Raw genomic sequence first — 20,655 nt, 5'->3', positions numbered from 1 at the left:
CTGCAGGAGCCAGGCTCATGCCTCAGCTGTCTTGAACCTTTACACGGAAAAACCGGGAAAAGCTCCTGGGTCTTTCCCCTGCCCACACAAAATTTAACATTCTGCAAGTTGCAAACAGGACACAAAAATATGGGACCGAATATGTACAGGAAGGAACAGAATTAGAAGCAAAAAAAAAAAAAAAAAAAAAGAAGAATGGGTAAAATTCTCACTCAGATTCTGTAACACCTGATCTACAATCTAGGGCCATCAGAGGCTCTTCATGTGTGAGCAATGCTCTTGCGGTGAACCAGTTGTGCCCTTGATCTCTGAGCTCTTTTCTATGCCTTTACCAACTCCTGTAGAGAACCAATGCTACTTTTTTTGCACTATGTACACAGTGTGAAATATGTCCCGCTCTTTCATAGAAGATCAATAAGATGCACGATAAATACTGTTATTGATCTTGCAGTGTTGTAGACGACTCTCAACCTCTATGGTATATTAATAGTAGTTAACCAGTAATTCATTTCAGGATGGCTGGGATTTTCTTCTAAGGAAGGTGAGTTCTTGGGGTCAGTTACACACATGGGTCTTACACATTCTGTAACCTATGAGGAGCTCCTGCTTTCACTTAGCAGAGCATGGTGAAAAACAAGTGGTCCAGTCCTCACTTAATGTAAACCAGTCTCAGATCATTTACTTCAATAAAGCTATAGCAATTTACATGAATTGCAGATACGCATGGCAAAATCAGTGCAGAAGCCAGTATATAGATCATTCTTTCCCTTCTTAGTTTTTGGGAGGAGAGGTGAAATGTCAGGGAATTTACAGGAATTTCCATCATCATCTCCATTTCACGATGCAAATGTGTTTTTAAGCATACACACTAAGAAATGCAAACACTAAAGTTCTGTCTCTAACATTCACTCACTCTGTATATAAGCATGTGGTATTTTCTATTGCTACTGGTACTGGTACTGTTAAGGGCCAGTTACACATTTTATTATATGCTGATAACAGCAATTTAAACATTCAAATATCCCTGGGCAAGCCTCTAGTGCTAAGGTCCAATAGTACAAAGTCTGTATTATCAGACCTTCTCAGCATCTAAAACAGGGTGGTAGCATGCAACTGCCTACTAAGAATGGTTACTGGACCTGACTTGGCAATCTGGGGGAGAGCATTAGTCAGCTTAGGATGCACACACACCAGGAACAGTTGGAAGAATCAGGATAGCACATACAATCACGTATCAATGTCTGGGAGTATGCAACGGCACAGTTCAATTCACTCATGTGACCATAACAACTGACAGTCTCCATGTGATTGTGTATTTTAGGAAAGGAATTGTATATGCAGCGTGGCAATTAGGAGAATTTCACTGCGTGCATATACTGACTTGAGTTCTTATATGCACCTATGATTAGCAGTTTTCATTTCTTCTATGCCTACAGAGACTCTACAGGTGCACAGACAGACCACTGAAAACGCAGGAGAATTGTAACTACTCAAGTAACATGTTTTCTTGAGCAGGAAAGCATAGCCATTGACCAGTGAGCAGTGTTCAGCTTCTGGTAGTTTACATTTCCTGTAGTTTTCAATTCAGAGTGACTGTTTTTAATCACTGTGATGTTAACATTTTCCTGCTAGCAGCCTCTGTGTCAGGAGACACTAAGAATTAATCAGTCAGGAAACACTTGTCTTCAGACCTCAAGAGTTTTGGATCTGTACCTGACAATTTTCCCTTGCTCAGTATGTAAAGCATCAGTACACTCGCATTAACTGGTCTGGCAATACTAAGTCTCGCAATGTGTTAGTTCAATTCACAGCTGGCTTTGAGGTTGGACAATAGCCTTGAATGAGGCTGGTGTGAAATCACTCCCTAATCAGAAACACTGGAACAATATGTTTCTCCCACCAGACAATCACGACAGAGCTATTTCAGATGTCAAAGAAAGCTGGCACCATTACTTACTTTCTGCTGAGACACTCTGCCTCCCAAGGAACAAAACCTGAATACTTGCTCTGCCTTTGAGAGGACTATTTCTGTTCTCTTCCTGTTAGAAGTTGCAGATTATCTTCAGTTCCAGCGTTGAACTTTTAGCTTGCTATAAAGTTAATGTGCTAGACAATGTTCATTCCAGGCAAGACTGTGGGGCTGTGTATTTTCTGCCACCCCCAAAAAAGGCCATTATCTGTAATTACCCATTACCATGCATAATTATTTCTTCTATTCTGGTCTACGGTCCCCAGGACTTTATGCTGTTACAGCTCACTGCACTATCTTATCAAATTTGTTAAGGAAGCTTTTTTGACCTTTTGAGCACTTGTCACCACACATACAAAAGCCAGCAGTAAATTGTCTAAGCATGCAGTGTGCGATTTATTATTTGCACCCTGCATAGTGACACTGCACAAAATATTACACACTAACACCTTCCTATTCCCACTTCCTGCTTTAGCTAAAATGAGAAAAGGAAGGAAACCTCTTTAGTGAGAGAAGGAAGTGAATGGGAAGAGTATGGAGAATCTCAACAGTAATTTGAGGAACAGGCTAGTAACACTTAGCTGAGCCCGAGTATCGGGCTCTGGAGAAGGTCCCAGCTGCAATGCCACCTTTCTTCTTTCTTCCCTCCCTCCCCAGAATCTGATTCCACCATTTCAGCTTATTATACCATTTTATACCTGTGTAACTCTGCTGAACCATAATCTTTCACACAGAAGCCCAGTTACTGCTCCTTCAGAAAGCAGAGAGGGAGCTTTAAACACCCTCCGCTATCAATTTACAGCTTCTGCCAATGCAGTACAGGTTCCGAAAAGGCACATTTGGTCCAATGAGATTCACAGGGATTATCCTTTATGGATGCAGATGCGAGTGCACAAAGGACCATGTTTTCATCTACACTGCTCTCAAAGCCCTCTGTGAAGGACCAGACACTGACTCTGCATCCCAGTACTATTTGTTTCAGCTAACAGCCTCACCATACTGTAAGTCCACACACTATGTCCCTCTTCTTCAAACAGACACTGCAGGGTCTGATTCCTTCCCAAGAAAACAAAAGCTGATTCCCTGAATCCTGGTTTTTGTTTTCCCCTTAGTCCTCTATCAGTATTCTCCCAAAGGTGCTTTACCTTAAAACCTCTCTTTTGGACGCTTCTGTGTATAAAACTCTTAACCCACATCACTACCTGAAGAAATGTAAGATGTTATTGTTTAGCAAAACCTAGTAAAAACTCTTGATTTTAATGCTTTTGAACTGTGTGATTAAAAAACCTTCCCAAACACAAGAAGATCTCAGATAACTTTCATGCCACCATGACAAATAAAGGTACTCACTGCGGACTACAAGTGTGCAGTATAAATTACTATAGCACAAGGTATGCAGAATCAGGCCTTTCAGATCTGCCAGTGAAAGCTTCTCCCTAAAAGCAGAGTGAAAAAACATGGACCCTAGATTGCTGAAAGCATCCCTGAATTCAGATCCTAAGAGATGGCTACCTGAGCCACTGCTGTGAAGACACACCACTCCTCTGTGTTTCTCTATTTTGCAGACCTTGGGCCATCAGTCTGTGCTGGCTCTCAGACAGTGGGGAGGTGGAAACCTTAACAGTGGTACAAGGAAGAGTCAGTCTGCAATTAGTCAGCTGAGCCAGCAAGTGAAAGTGAAGAGCAGAGTCTGCAGAGAAGGGGAGCTTGCATTCATACCCCTGTCCCAGAGCCCCATTTCTGAGACATACGGGGATGTCCTACTCAAACTCACCTATGGAAAACCATCTCTGTAGTGCTTTCAATTGTTTTGGCCAGAAAGCTTTTGAGAAACGCATGTTTCTTCCTCCGTTCCCCAACTGCCAACAACCTCATCTCAAGCTCAAACACCAAATCCAGCAGTTTTCCTCCTTGTTTGAGACTGCCTGAACAGCCCTGGATGCCCAGCTGTGCTCTAACATCTATTAGAGGAAGAGGTCAAAAAATTTGTTATCAGCCATATCAGACACACGGGCTAAAAGCAGCTGTGTCTCCAGGCTAAAGAGAATAAATCATAGCCAAAACAGCTTACTGCTACCACAGTCCATAAGTATCTCTCTGACCATACCCAGTGAACACACTTGCTCAGCAGATACATGCCTTTCTTTTCCAAGCAGAAAGATGTATTTTTTTCTAAAAAAAAAAAAAAAAAAAAAAAAAAGGAAATAAAAAAGGAAAACCAGGAGTGCAGCAACTCTGATCCTCTTGCAGGCTCCTGGCCTCTTCCTTGCAGCTGAAGTGCACAAAGACTGATCTCCCCCTCACCTTATCACAGCTAAGCCTCACCCAGGCACCTGCCATGTGCCAACTCTTATGAATCTTTCCACCTCCTCTCAGCACCCCAAGACAAAACCAGCAGTCATAGCACCTTTCCTGCAGCAGCTCTCTGACAGCCAGGGCAGAGTCCTGGTGCCTCTGACACTCCTCACCTGCCACAGCTGCTGGACCATGAGTTTAGCTGGCATCGTCAGTAAGGAGCAGGCATAATGGCAGAGGTGTCTGCAGGCACATGGCATGTGTCCTGGGGCAGGAGATGGCTGTATCCATCAAGACACCAATGGCTGTGCTGTCCTTCTTAGGGATTACTCCACTGCCACAACAATACCCATTTTTACCCTGAAAGAACAGTATTACTCTTTCTCCCCTCTAGGAATAACTCTGGAGGGGTCATTTAAGCAAAGTGGAAAAAGGCTTTCCAGTTCCACCTATGAAGGGCTAAACCAGTCCTAAGTGGGACAGCACATGTTACCAAGAACAACATGTGACAGAAGGAGGCACTCTAGGATAAAAGTTATGAAGCACGGACTTCACATTTCAAGAAAATCTGTGAGACACTGCAATTAAAGTTATTGTTACCATCGTGCTTGAGCTCCACAGTAGATGCACCCAACACACACGCTTTTCACGGGATTCTGCATCTGCATGCTGTTTCTGTTCACATCAAAACCTATCCCACAAAATGACAGAGGAAATTCAACTTGAGCTGACAAAAGCACAATCAATCATACTGGGCATTAATTAAATCTTAGGTAAGCAGGTCACTGAAGGACAAAATAAACTGCTGTCTCTCACTCCAGGACACGTTTTCTGGTTTTCTAATAATTTGTGTGTCTCCTGCCTGAGCCCTTCCAAGATAAAGCGTAGGTGTGCAGGTACAGACCATGGCTAAAGCCCTACCACTAGCTATAAAGAGAAACACAGGGAGTAGTATGAACATGGCAAAGAGATGCAATACCTCCTTTGCGCCCTCTCCCAGCCTTCCATTGCTTTTTGGTTCGGTGATGCTCCAGAGCCTGATGTGGCATGCCTACTTAATAACCACCAACAGTCTCCTCTCCAATATCCATTTTAAGCGCACTCTTCGGTATGCACAATGCTCCCGGGGAAGAAGTCCCACAAGCACCTCAGCAGTTTCAGCCACAGACACCAAACCTCCTTCCCATCACCAGAGATCTGCCTGGAAGGGCTGTACCAGTCCTTGGTCATCCTATTCCAGCAACAATCAGCATAGTGCCCTACGCGCACACGAGCTTCTCTGCAGGGACAATGTTTCCTAGGGAAATACTCCTCTGTTTTTCACTTCTGGTGTGGGTTAAAGTGGCTCTTGTTTGGCCATGAGTGATCCTCCAACCAAACCTTCCCTCAGTGCACTATTGTTTTCTGCACTGCTTGCCAGTGTGTGCACCTATCAGCTAGCAAGATGACCTGTGACAATTCCAGGCTTGCTTCCCAGATACCAGTGGGAAGATCGCACAGTTTATAGCCAAAAGCAGGTCCCTGTGAGACAAAACCACCATGTTGATTCCCCAGTCAGACAGATAGGTTCATCCTTCTTAAAACCATGTAACACATACAATATTGATTTTCTGTCAATTCAATTTCCTAAGCAAGATGTCAAGGGATACAAAAATCAAATGCTTCACATAATCTGATTGCATCAATATGTCACTTTGTCAAGCAATTTTTATAATGATTACTAATTTGGCAGAATCTTTTACCAATAAATTTCCATTAATTCACATTGTATGAGCATCCTTTAACAGCTGCATTTCTCCCCCTCCTGTACATTTCAGTTTGCTGTGCACTGTTCCACTGTTTTCATAAAAGCTGATGTCAAGCTGACGGATTTATAGCCACCCATCCTACCACACTCACTTTTCTTAAATACTGGCATGACATTAGCTTTCCAGGCCTTAGGAATTTCTCCAGTGTTAAATGACTTAGTGGAAATCAGCACTGACGGACCAGAGAGATTTTCAGCCAGTTCTTCTGTTGGGTTTGGTTTGGTTTGGGTTTTGCTGTTTTTTCATATTAAACTAACTGCATAACTGCAAGTTATCCAATCCTGCTGATTTCAGTTAATGCTGATTTCAGTTAATGCTGGAAATGAAAGCAGAATGTCACCACCCCTTTTTTTCAAAGTAAAGATTAGAAAAAAAATGTTAAGCATTTCCCCCTCTTTTTCTCACATATAATTTTTTCTACATGAGGTCAAATTACCATTAACTCTGTGTATGTGTGCTCCTAATAAAATTCCAAATCCTCCCAATTTTAAAATTTTTAGTTAATTATAAGTTTCATACAAAACACTGATTTTTAAAGAAAAAATGTGATTTGGGAGGGGAAAAAAAAAAAAGGGAAGGAGAAAGCCCATCCAGAAGACAGAAGCTTGGCATAGTAAGTTTCAGTTATACACACAACCCCAATCCAGCTCCAGCTGAGTTGAAATAACCACCAATTTCAGTGGAACTGGAGAAGGCGTATTTTGTTCACATTTAGCATAAACTTAATGAAAATGATCTGCTGCAAACATCTAGCATGCAACTTAAAAATTCTAGTATGTCTGAAGAATAAACCTTGCAGAAAATAATTTTTACTTCCACAATTACTGCAAGCTTCAGGCCCTCAATAACATGTCTACAGTAGCAAATTCCACTTTCAACATTTTCTGCCAGTGACTAGAGCAAAATAGTTGCTCCTTTTATATGAGCCGGGGATAATGCTTATTCTTTCCTTACTTGCACTTCTGGTCTTTATTATACAGCTTTAGAGAACATATAAAAATATCAGCAAAAAAAAAGAATGGCTTTAGTAAAGAGAAAGCACTCAAAATCTTTGAACATGGCTTTGTATCTGTGAAGATGCAAGGTACTATTTCAATGCTCTCGCATATGTTTGCCCATGCTGAACTGAGACAGCAGGATTATTTACATATCTAAAATTATTAGCATGCGTAACAGTTAATGGGATCAGAACCAAAAAAATTAGTGCTTCAGAAAACTATAAGCATGAGAAACAAGTGCCATTTTCAATCTTCAGTATAACAGCTGGGAGTATATCTACTATGTGTGCACATATATATATGTATACATGTTACCTTTCATCTTAGAGATAGAAATTTACAAACATTTAACTCCCTGCATTCAGACATCCAACATGCTACTCAAATGTGCAATGGCAGCAAAACTCAAAATCAACTTTGAACAAAAAAGTGGAAGAAATTAAAAGAGAAAGGAACTTACAAAAGAAACCAAATTTCTAGACAGTGACAGAAAACAGCCCAGGCACCTGCAGGCGCAAAGAAGCAAATTGAGAGGAGAAAGAAACTCAGTGTGGATTAAATGTAAGGAGATTTAAGTCATTAACGAGAGATCAAAGAGAACATTACAAGGGAGGGAAGGCTTTACAAGTGTCTGAGATAGGAGACCTTGGAGGAAATACAACTGGGTTAAAATCATTATGGCTTACACTAAAAATAATAGAGGGAGTAGGATGATGGTTGGAATTAGCTGGAGTCCCTGCTTGGTTATAAGCTCTATGATGACAGAAATCCAAAAGGTTGCTAAAAAAGACCAACTAGAAATAACAGGAGGGCTTTTCAACTGCCTAATGCATGATGAAAATATGAGTATCAGGAGTGGTAAAGAACCATGGGTCTTGGCAAGTAAGCAAAAATTACATGCATGTGCATCACTTTAGTACACAAAAGCCAGTGCTGCACGGATGCAACAGTATTTGCATTCATAAAATCTGCTTCCATGCAAATGCAAATCGATCACTAATGAATTTTTTTTTCATGCACAGCTGACAGAGAGAAATGCATAGCAACTAGAACAGTGGCTTACATCAGCTGAGGTTCAGTTGTGACCAGAACTATAGGCATCCAAGTCAGCAAATTGTGGCCTATCCTGTAAACAATAGAAATAGTATGAATAAAGACTACTGGCAGGAACTAAGAAAAAATTAAATCATAAAGTAATTAAACATCCAATCTCACCACAAAGGAAGAGAAGCTTAGCGCTTAACTGACTCCACAAGCTCTTCAACAAAACACAGGAGAGAAGTGCATGAATGATGTTTGTACTTAAGTAACTGAGCTATTCACAACTATGACTTAGACTAGCAGTTACGGAAACTAAGGAGAAAGTTTAGCAAAGTACAGAAAAATAACAAAAAAAAAAAAAAGAGGAATTAGAAGCAGCACATGAAAAGCATTCCTTCAAAGGAAACCTTCAAAATTGCACTTTAGCTGCCATGTTATTAAGTGACAAATCTACTGAAAATGGAAAATGGGCCAACAGGCTGAATTAGGAAGTTATTTGATGAATAAAGTGAATGAAAGCAATATTTAAGGTATAAGAAAAAGCATGTAAAAAAAAGAAAACCCAAGAAGTCATATTAGTTAAGGAAGCATGCAGTACTCCTTCACTCCCCACATCTTTTCTAAAAACAAAGCCCCACACATTCAGATAAGTCATAATAACTGTTTCAAGGACACAGAAGGAACAAGAGTTTAACTGCAGATAGTGCAATAATGTGCCCACGGATAGAAAATTCTTAGTACATCTTCTGCTCCTGCTCCATTCCTTATCTCAGTGTTCATGACAAATGGAAAGCACAAGCCGGCACAGATAGCTCTCCAAACTTGAATGCACATATGCAAATGTGTGATGGAAGAAAAGCTTCCAGGGCACAAAGAACAATGGGGGCTGCCCACCAGCCCTGCTGGCGTTTGGTGGGAAGAGAAGCCCAAGCAGCCGGGTGCCATGACAGTGTACACTGTGAAGTCCAGTCAGCACAGCAAACACCACTCAGCAGGAACCTTGCTTAATCATTAGCTCTACGTCTGGAAATCAAACCTGGTGTGAGAAAAGTTGCATAGAATGATGCTGTGATCATGCAAAGCCCCAGGGTGATTTTTTTGGGGGGGGAACAAAATCTATTCCCAATTCTTCAGGAGAAAAAAGCTCTTCTGAAATGTGAATGGAGACACCTGCTGAGCCGCCCGTGCATTTTCACCTCCACCCCTCTGGCCAAAAAGTGGTCAGAGAAGCCCCGGGGCTGAGCAGCCCTTCTCTCTCACAGTATGCAGGTCTGGGTGGGTCACAGCTGGTCCCGCAGCACCCCTGCTTCCCTGGTAACACTGCAGAAAGCTCTCCCCAGACCCTGCATGAGCCCTGCACACTGCTTGCACAGAAAAAGAAAGCAATCTTCTCTGAAGTTTTCCAAATCTCTTTTACACTAGAATTTAAAGTTCCACTGAAGCTTCAGACAGGAGTGAAATCCTGAAAGGGAAAAAAACACTTTCTGCATTAACTCTGGACTTAACTCCGAAAACTGCCACCTGCTTCACCAGCACAACAGAAATATCACACTTTTGGCAGTCTGTGGCTCACTGAATAAACACCTACAGCACTTCAGACATTAGTTCAGTTAGTACAGAGACACGTACACACATACACATACACACACATGAAGCTGCAAAGACGATGGACAAATATTGCTTGAAAGGAGGAGCAGGAAAAGTGCAAGCTTTGCAAGCTGCAGGCCCCAGAACTACTGGAGAATTAACTGGAAACATCTATCCAGGGATGCAGAACCCTGTAACATTATGATTCATTTAACAGTCCAAAAATGGCCATATGCAATGAATCATACAGGAGATGACAAAGCTGCAGGAGATTTCTGTCATCTAGTTTAATCTGCACATTGATCAGAGTTTACCCCCATATTAATCACTTGAGATCATAATCTAACACACTCTTAAACACCTCTCCTGATTATGCTTCACTTACCCCCTTGTCCTTATACAGGTCACTCCATTGCTAATTGCATTTCTAGTTAGGAGAAAAAGTGTCTACTGTCTAATTTAATTTTGTCTTTTAGTTTCAAGCCGTTGCTCCTTGTTATGCTGTCTCAAGCACTGTAAATAATCCCTCCCCCTCCTCCATATTATTACCTCTCAAATATTTATAGACTGTTATATCCACCCTTAGTCTCCTTTTCTACAAGCCATATATCATTTTTGTCACCCTTCCCTCTATCCTTTCAGATTTATCTATGTCCTTTTATAATGAGATGCTCTAAACTCCTTTGCAGCATTCCCAAGTACGGCAAAACCAAAGCAGCGGAGAAAGGCAAAAACACCCCCCTTGCTTCTCAAGCATTGCCTTTTTAAACACCTCTGAGCAAAATTCAAGTGATTTCAGTAGGAACTGAAAATTACAAAGCCATGGCCACTACACTGCAGTGTGCTTTGTTCATCACATAGCTATTACAGTTCAGAAATTAAAAAAGCCTGTTAGGAGACAGTTTTATTCTAAACCAAAGAAGAATAGCTCAAAGTGAAGCACTCTCTGAATATTTACTTCGTCCAGCTGGAAGAGATTTTAACAACTGAGAAAACTGCCATACAGGCAGAAGACCATCTCCAGCAATGACTTCCCAATACAAAGTCTAACTTGTGCTGTGGAAATAGTGACAATGCAAGGGAAGTGAGGTTGCTCACAAACTCTTACAAGAAGCATATGCAAATGTGATTCTTCTTCTGTCATTTTAACTGCAACCAACTGAAGAAAAACATCATGGATGGAAAGGTATTAGTTATTCACAGGTGAAGAATGCAAAACTTGTTCCTTTGCCAGCTCTATAATCCAGTAAAGAAACCATGTTCGACTATGCTCTTTGAGCAGAGATTTCTTGGCTGTGGGTGGAAGCTCAGGAAAAGTACCACGAAGCAATGGATGGGGCTGCTTGGCTCTTAGTATTGGAGGAGAGTTGGCAGGACCAGGTGGCAGCCAGCAACTTAAATCTGGTGAAGAAGTAGCAGTGGGTACAGCAAAAGAAAATCATCATTAGAAAGTAACAAGGAGATAAAGGCAAAATGAATAAGCAGGATAATGGACTAGTACCCACTGCAGACCCACCAAGAACTCTGAGGACATGCAGCCTTCATGTTCGTCCTGGTAAAGCAATTATTGCTTACTTCTCCTTACTTGTGCTCAGGCCTTCTGAGGCTGCTGCCACCTGAACTAGCAATACTCTCTACCACCTGTCAACCCTCATAATGCTAATTTTCTGTTGAAATCTACTGCAGATGTAGTCATAAAGTGCTTTTAGCCAAAAGAGTCAGGATTCCTTTCCCAGGGTTGCAAATACTGAGCAGCATTGAGGCTGGCTGAACTTCAAATTTCAATCTGCTCACTTAATATCAATACAAAAAATGTAGGAATTTCACAAATTCTCAGGAAAGTTTAGTTTGGAAAAGACCTCTGCAAGCTAGCTGGCCCAAACTCCTCACAGCAGGGCTGGGTCATGTTGCTTGTGGACCATCTGGCAGAGTTTTGAGTCTCCCCAACCTCTCTGGGCAAACCATTCCAATGCTTAAGCACTCTCACAACAAAACGTCCATGGCAGCTTCCTCATGCTGTCCATCAGCTGACTGAGACTTTTCTGACAAAACTGAAATTCTCACAGCATGTAACAGTATACTGTAAAGATTTAAAAGGGCTTCCTTTCAAAAAGAAAATTTCTCCCCCTTTAAAAGAACAGGTCATGGTTTATTCCACTTATAGCAACTTTTTTTTGTACCTCCTTAGCTATGCAACATAACATCTACAAGGTCATGGCATCCATTTCTGAAATCACAATACGGTGTCAAAGAAAATGTCAATGCAAAAGGTAACACCAAAAAAGCAAAGAAGAGTAAAGAAGGCAAGGTATAGTTTTCAGAGACATCCAGGGCACTGCAAGTTCAAAGGGATCTCAGTACCATCATTCATTAGGCATAGTTATTACTGTTGACCCCCATACAGTCTGTATTTATCAGCAGATAAAACTCCATCTGCTCCTCAAGGAGTTTCAAAGTGAAAGCAGCACCCACTTAAAGAAATGTAAAAAGAACACTATTTTGTTTCCATCACACGTAATAAATGTAGCAAAGGGAAATAAGAAGTGCAAGCTTATTACTCACAACTGCTGACAATGATATGTTTACTTTGTCAACCAGTGATACTACACAGGCACTTGAATAACACCATTACTAATGGTCATTTCAAAGCCAATGGGAAATTGATCACTGCAGAGCATAGGATCAGCAGCTGGCATTTAGCATCATACAGTAATCCTGCCTATATGGGATGCTTCTAAATTAGGCCAACATGAATGCAGTGCAGCAAAGACACTGTGGAGCGGGTCCAGAAAAGGGCAGTTAAGCTGGTGAAGGGTCTGGAGAATAAGTCTTATGAGGAACAGCGAAGAACCCAGGTTTTATAAACCGCCTATGTCTGAAAGGCATGTTTTAAATGCCTCACCATAGTCTTTTTCTGATTTTTACCCACTAGTTAACCTAACAAGATGTACTTACCCTACAGAAGAAAAAGCAGTTACTTTAGATGCCCTGGGATCACGATTTTTTGTTGCTCTGTAGGATTAAATGGCCCACAGTAACCCACAAACTTTTACAAGGGTAAATATGCAGAAACTGCAAAATCTGATTGGAAGTTTTTCTGGTAATGCCCTGTGATCATGATCTGCTCCCTTCCAAATAGCTTGCAAACTCCCAATTTGCTTTTGAGCTTGGAAGAAAATGCTCCATCCAAAGTACAGATAGTTTCCAAGTCTCACATAGTAAATGCACAAACCCCTACACTGTGACAATGATAATTCATTTTTCCCCTTTTCAAAAACAGCATGTCATGAAGGGATCTGAAAAATTGTCTCTGGCCTCTCCAGGTGTCACAGTATTTCTGATCTGCCAATAAAAAGGATACAGAGAGGAAAGACTCTCTCTGGCACTATGTCTGATTTGTGTGACTCCTTCACACATTACTCCTCTGCTGGCAAACAATGCTCTGCATGATGGGAGTCCAAAAGAAAAACTGCTCTTGTGAAGCTAAAAGCTTACAGGAGGAACAGAATTACCACTGTCAAAACCATCTCTTGCCCAGTTTAATGCATGTTGTACAGGAGACACTGCATTCCCAGGAGCCACCAGTTTCCCTGGGGCTTGCAGGGAGCTGCTGACCTTCCTACCACAAACGGTTTTGCTCTCTGCCTGCCTTAATTCCTGTAAACTCTTGCAAAATCAGCACCTCTGCCTAACAAACTGAGACACTGTGACATCTGCTCTCACATGGTCTCTTGCTTTGCTTGCTGTTGAGGGTACCAGTAAAATGATAAAACAATGATACAGGAATCCTTTGAGTACCTCGTCTTGAAACAACCTGACACCTAAACCAAGAACTTCATGTCACATCACATGTGGCATTTTCATATCTAACAAAGATCTTTATATGATAAATAAACCAAAAGCATCAGAATATTTAAGTAGTATTCCTCACTGAAGAATCAGACTTTCTAGCATTTTCTGTAGTTCATCACACCTGGCCAGAACTCACAGAAGTACCACATAAAGTCATGTAAGGTAGGTAGATCTCTGCTGCTGGGGCCAATCCTATTACCTACATACTTGGCTCCTAGATAGTGCTGAAAACTCCAGTTTTCAAGAGGATACACAACCAGACAACTGCGGAAGGAGCACGTTTTGGGAGAAAGGAGAAAAGCTGCTCATAAATGTCCACCTGCAAGTACACACCTTATTAAAGTCAGTTACAGTGCCAGTCTGTACCAAACTAATTTTGAAGTAAAAATAATCAGTTAAGATATGAAAGACTTATCCTGGATTCTATCCTTTGGCTAACCATACCAACATTGCAACACCACTCTTGGAGAGGGACTCTCCATAACCCCAATGCTGCAGAGAGGGAAAAAAGGCAGGCGTAAGCAGCATCAACCCTTGCCCACAGCAGTGACCATCGCTCTCCCAGCACTTTACCTGATGGTGTGCTAGCTGCTGTCATGGATGTACTTGTAGAGTGTGCAGGGTTGCTGCTTTCCAACAAGAGACAAGAGCTGCCACCACTGTTCTTCTTCACGAACGTCTCGGGAGCACTGGGCAGGGGCACTGGGTGACTGATGCCCAGTTCCTCTTCCTGAGCTTGCTGCCTTCTCAGCGCAACCTGAGAACAAGAAGATAAGACATAGTGCATGTTCTGGGGCTTGAGCACAATTTATAATGGCAACAACAGATGACTCAAATTCAAGGCTGTTTTTAAGTTTTGGTACTCTGTATGGTGTTGATGTTACTGCCAGTGGGTAGACAAAGATATAAAGGAGGTTATAAGGCTATTCAAAACTACCTGTTTTGGCTCCCAAACACACAAGAACAAACCTATGAAATCTTAGTGCCATATACATCTTCCTTCAGTGACACCACCTGAAGATGTATTAAAGCTGACTGCACTCACGCAATGCAGTTGCTCTTGGGCAAAGCATACTGTGAAAAATGCAAAATTCACCAGTTTTCAGGACTCCACTGTGCGTCTTCACCAATGTAAAGCAGCTCTTCGTGAGAGCTTACACCTGCAATCTACTGCTCTGTACAAGCCTGCTTGTCTTCCTCATTGGCTCTTTGCTAGAAATCTACCCTTTCAAGTAAATTTCAGTGCATAGTACACTGTGGACAGACAGCCACTATGGAAGAAGCACAGCAAACATGGGGAACCAGTCTGCAAGCATCTCAGCCAGCGTCACACATACTGCAGTTAATTGGCTTGCTTACTGAATATGCAGAGGACCCCTTCTGCCTCATTTGAACTGGCAGATCAGTTTCGCACACCTGCCGAGTTGTGATACATGTCCAGGGGGGTATACAGATTATGATGGGGGCCTTACAGATACCTAACCTGCAACTTGCCAGGTGACTGATTTGCATGTGTATCTGAACCTTTGAAATCTGTCCCAGATTACAGACTGGGATTATGTGCTTTTCTTGCTCGAAATTCTCCTGGGTAACTTGGAGAGGCCTTTCCTGCATTTCTGTGTTCAACAGCAACATTCTTCTAATACAGATGTGCAATAAATACCATTAGAAAAATTAATAATAGCTCTTGCAATAGAGATATCCCAAACAGGAGGTGTAGACTTGCAAATACCATGGGTAACTTTGACTTCACAAGCCAACAACCTTGACCTGTAAAATTCCACCAGTGCCAAGGGGTTTACTGCAGAAATATATCAGAAGGGGGAAGACAGACTTTCAATGTGTAACTCCTACAAAGATAAGGTTTTGCTAGGGAGGTTTTCAAAGCTACTTTCAAATACAAGGCAGGGAAGAGAAAACCCCCAGTAGGTCCACCTCCAGAACCCACTAGCAGGAGGCAGTCACCACCTGATAGACGCTGCTAGGCAGCAGCAGAACAGTCTGTGCAGAAGAGGACACTTGTGTGGGGAACACCCCATTTTGTGCTCCCTCCCCTAGTGCAGGCAGCAAAAGGATCCATGTTTGTTATTCCTTGGTTTGCAGCAGGCAGAGAAGCTGCATGTAACTTGGGATATAACAGCAATTTCTGGGCTGTCATGAAACGGTCAAGGAGGAATTATTTAAATGAATGAAAGCTCCCAGTGGGTTCAGAGGACATTTAGCATACCTGCACTGAATAATTAAATAAAAAAGTACGGGAGAATTTAATGCAACGTTTCTAAAGGCTTTAAAGTCTGTCAGTGAGACACTGATTTTATGTGGGATGTCAAGCTTTGAGCACACATTAACTGCAAACTGATGGTGGATCTAATACTCCTTCACTCGCACAGTCCTAACGTCTTGCACTTCGCCTGCAAGGGGACTATTCGCACGAACGAGAACGCCCAACTCCCCTCCCAGAAGTCAAGCACACCGGTAGCCATTACACTCCCAGAACTCCTCTTAATGAGAGTTTCCAGATACGGATCTTAAGGACTAACGCAGCCGTCTTCTACCCTGCCCCGAAGAGTTGTGGCTTCAGCCGGACTACCTAACAAAAAAGTTATTCCTACACAGAACTGGATGCAGCTTGGTTTCTTAGCGAATGCTATTACGTCGACAGTTGTGAGACCCCGCTACACAGCTGTTTACATAGCCGCTCTATGCAAAACAAGAACAACGCCGTTTAAAAACAAATAAAACCCACCCAATCCAACCCAAAACAAAACAAAAAACCAACCAACAAACAAGTAATTTTATAGATGTATTCAACTAACGTATCAGGAAAAGCGGGTACATTGCATCTAAAACCACCACTGGAAAACACTCTGGCTAACCAATTATTTGGCTAGATTGTTCATTATCTACTTAAAACCAAGTTGGAAGCCGGCAATTTAACGTTAGCACCGAGTTTTGCACGACAGGACCGCGGACAAGCGGTGAGGCGCGCTCCGAGGTGAGCCTCACACGCCCGCCGCGGCCGCTACTACCTCACCATGACTTAACCCTACCCGCCCTCACCGCACCTCCTGTTTTTATTTAAAAACCAATAAATACATAAACATTTTACTCCAGTAACTGAGGAATGCGGCGGGGTACCTCCGGCCCTGCCGCGCCGCCCCGTCGCCTGTCCCGTGCGGGCGCCAGACCCCGCCGGCCGCGGAGGAGCCGACCCCGCCGCCGGCACCCTCCGGGCGTACAGCCCACCCCGGCCCAGGCAGACCTCGCCGAGGCGGCCGCCCCGCGGGGCTCACCTGCGCTGCCATCACCCGCTGCCGCTCGGCGATCAGGCTGCACTTCTTGCACTGGCAGTCCCGCCACATGCAGAACCGCTTGTGCCCCTTCAGCGGCGAGGAGTAGCCGTGGTTGCGGCAGCGGGCACACTTGGGCATACGCGGCGGCTTCTTCCCCACCGCGGCGGCGACCCTATCCACTGGGGAGGGCGCCATGAGGGCCGCCGCCTTCCCGAAGCCGCCCGCCTTGTCCCCCGGCCCCGCGGCGTCCGAGGGCTTGCTGAAGGACGGGGAGTCACTGGACATCGCGGCGGGCTCAGGGCAGCCGGGCTCGGCGCGCCTCTGCCCTGACTCGTTCCTTCCCGCCACCCCGCGCGTTTCGGCGGCCGGCAGCTGCCCGGCGTCTCCCCTCCCGCCGCGCCCCCCACCCCGCGGCTGGTCGGTGCGGCCGCGAAGCCCTCTCTCCCCCGCGGGGCAGGCGCTGGGGTGGGGGAGCGGCCACCCGCGTCTCCCCGCTCCTCCCTCCGGCCAGACCAGCCTGGGCGGCCCCACGGCGGGAACGAGCAGCTCCTGCTGTGGTCGGGCGGCGGGTCCGTCGGGTGCACGGCGGGACTGTGGAGGTGCCCCCGGGGCCCAGCTCAGCTGCGCTGCCCGCATGTCCCGCACGAGGAATCGTCACCGATATGAAGCGGCTCCGCCGCCGCCCTGCGGCCCCACAGCCCTCCTCCCGCCTTGTTGGGGCAGGGGCAGGGGCAGGCCCGGGCCCCGGCCCCGTCTATGGCGGTGGCAGAGGAAGCCGGCGGCGGTAGCGGCCATGTTTAAGCCCTGTGTTGGCCTGTGTTGGGTGGGCTGTGTTCACATGGCGTGGCCCGGGGAGAGGTGTGAGCCCCAAGCGAAACAACCGAGTTGCCGCAGCTCAGCTGCTGTCCTTCGTGGGACATCTGGCTCCTCGCTGGAGGAGGTTAGCATGCGGTCGTGCCCCTCACCGGGTTTAACGCTGCGGTGGGTATCTGGGTGAGCAGGTGATCCCAACAAATACAGGCAGTGACACTGCGTGGACAGCTCGGTAACCAGCTCCTCTGGAGCGGGCCTGGGCGGTTGGATCAGCCATGATCTGCAGAGGAAGACGGGGAGATGCTTTTTCTTTTCTTTCTTACATAGGCTCCCTTTCAAACTTAGCACTGTGATTTACAGACCCATGCAGCTCTACAGATATTATTTACAGTATTAATGTTTTCTCTGTTACACCTTTAAATCTTTCCAGGCTCAAGATGACGCTATCTTCATGCTGAAATGAAACTATTAAATTACATTGCAATCTAAGATGAATGATAACTGTCAAGTGAGTGACTCAACAGAGATGAAGCAGAAAGCGCCTGAGATTATGTGAGGCTGATTTATAAAGATTGCATAAAGATTTCTATAAGCCCAGCTTCATGACTCAGCATATCAGATGGTAATAAGTTACAGTAGGTAGAAATTTATTTCTGCTAGAAAAAGCCAAGGAAAGCTTCTCCCTCCTTGAGATCAGCTATCTCCCAGCTGATTCTGCTCAGACTGAGCCTCCCGGCCAGAAATAATCAGTGCCTGTCGAAAGTTCCAGATCCTTGCTGCCTGATGCTTTGTGTTGGCATTCAGTAAGTTACATTTAAATAACTTTTTCCTTCGTTACAGCATTGGAGACATTTATGGCACTTTTCATCCTCCCAAGAGACTGAATTAAAATTCTGTTAAGCCCCAGTCTCAAGCTGTCAGGTGGTCCTCAAGTGAGGTTTGGCACGGTGTTACAACAATCATTCAACTCACAGAAATGGAAACTTTTTGCTTTGCATTGCTTTGCTGGGATTGACATTTCTGCTGTCCATACCTGCATGTTTTTCTGCAGAAGAGGAGAAGATGAATACAACATTTAGTTGGGGGAAAAAAAATGTGATTTGCGTATACACTTAATGGTGCATATCACTGATAAGGAAGTGAACAATGCAGACTGGCATGCTTATCTTCCTCTATAGAAACGTGAAATCCCTCACTGAATGAAATCACTTGAGATTCTTGCAGCTCATCGGGGTGTTGATCAGGTGCTGAAGTTGTCTAGGAGTGAGTCTTGAAAGTGAAACTCCAGTTTGTGAAGTTCTCTTTGTGGTTGAGCACATACAGAGGGATGTTTTCAAGTGCTCACATGCAAGATGTCTTGAAGACAATTGAAAATGTAAATTAAAAAGGAAGAGAAAGGAAGCTAAATCGAAAGAGGAAGAAAGGCAAAGTAAAATAAAGACCAACAAACTGAGGTATGAAAAGGTAGAAGAAAGAGCACATCAGAAATGGCAGGAGGAGGAGGACAAAGAGAAAAACTGGAGAGTGAAAAAAGAGAAAATAGAAGAGAAACACAGTGCATAAAGCAGACAGAGACAGACAAAGGAGAAACAGTAGCAGTCACCAGCTGGTTATATGATTTTTCACTAGAAACTAAATGGGACAGCCAAGCTCAGAGATGAAACACAAGATGCAAAAAATGCAACAGTTCTGAGAAAAACATTAATTCAGCTGCCTTTTACATAACTAGTATTTTCTACTTCTGGTGTTCAGGCACAGACCTGCATTATCCATAATACAGGGAACCTATTGGTGAGGAACAAAATATTAATGTTGTTAGTACCTATCTGGTATTTTGTGTTGCGGATGAATATCACCAAAATGCCTAAATGCCTGATGAATGCCAATTACATAATCAATCCTTTAATAATGAATTGGTTTTGCTAGCTTAAGTTGTACTTTAGGTATGGTTTTAGTGTGTAATGTTTGTCACATTTTTTTAATGGCTATTTTGTGAGGATAGCAACACATTACTGGGTTTGACATCCACTGGAGTCACAAAGGAATAGGAGATGGTTATAAACTTCCAGCAATTCTAACAGGAATCAGAGCAATCTCACTGCAAGTCTTCAGGAAATTGTAGTCATTAATTTAATGTAAGTCTGGGCATCTCTGAGTTGAATCCAGTGATGATGTCAGTGACTAAACTGTACTGCAGTTTGCTGGCACCTTTGGAAATAACTGTAATTAATATTTCTGATTAAAAAAAAAAAGAAATTACATTTTTACTTTCTTCCTGGGTAGCCAATACTTTAGTTTTGGCTTTTTGCACAACTCTTTAAAATACAAAATGTCATCCATTAGTGACAGTCAGTTCTTTGCCAGTGCATGCCTGTGGCTCATCCCTTGAACCTTGCAAAGGTGTTTTGTTGGCTAAAGAGATCATGGTTTTGAGGGATAGATGTGAACAAGCTGTGTCTCCACCACGTTTGGCATGGCTGAGTATCTCCGTAGAGAGGTCACGTAATAAAGAGGGTTTGGTTCTAATACCATTGCCTGGAAAGCAAAGACCTTTAGCTTCACAGAAGTCTGCAGGGTTGAGTGCATTTAGTAAGTCTGTTTTAGAGATCTGTTACATATGATACTGGTTTGTTGGCTTTTTTTTTTTTTTTTTTTGGGGGGGGGGGTGTTTTGGGTTTGTGTTTTAGTTTTTTTGTTTTCCTGTTTGTTTTTTTTTTTGTTTGTTTTTTGTTTTTTCAGGGCATTGTTTGGGTTTGTGAGTTTTTTTGGTTTGGTTTGGTTTTTGTTTGGGTTGGGTTGCTTTTTTTGTCTCAGTGGGTAAAGCTGAAGGGGTTTTCGCCCCTCTGTTCACAGCAGATTTTTTTTACTCTGCCAGGTGATTTTACAGACTGTAATACCAAGGCTGGTTGTGGATTCCCAGCAGAGCCTCAGCTGCAGGAGTTCCAAGGGACAGAAATAAAGCATTTACACTGCCAGCCTGCGTTGTTTGAAAACATCAA

General features: G+C 43.5%; 1 protein-coding gene across 1 annotated transcript in view; it reads right to left on the bottom strand.

Annotated features, from left to right (window-relative positions):
• Positions 1-17,280, bottom strand: part of DMRT1 (doublesex and mab-3 related transcription factor 1) — a 56,781-nt gene extending 39,501 nt beyond the window's left edge. Inside the window, exons 1-2 of the mRNA XM_061477768.1 lie at positions 16,844-17,280; positions 14,124-14,307 (exon numbers count right to left, since the gene is read on the bottom strand). Of these exons, the coding sequence (XP_061333752.1) occupies positions 14,124-14,307; positions 16,844-17,128 (469 nt within the window). The 5' untranslated portion in view covers positions 17,129-17,280. The remainder of the gene's footprint in view (positions 1-14,123; positions 14,308-16,843) is intronic.
• Positions 17,281-20,655: the final 3,375 nt, after the last annotated feature.

Source organism: Pezoporus flaviventris, unplaced genomic scaffold, assembly GCF_033815535.1.
Source record: "Pezoporus flaviventris isolate CSIRO_AGI_PZ_B2104156 unplaced genomic scaffold, CSIRO_AGI_Pfla_v1 ptg000108l, whole genome shotgun sequence".
NCBI classification, from domain to species: Eukaryota; Metazoa; Chordata; class Aves; order Psittaciformes; family Psittacidae; genus Pezoporus; species Pezoporus flaviventris.
Note: the sequence above shows the minus strand (reverse complement) of the source record. Positions and strands in the feature narration are given on the sequence as shown.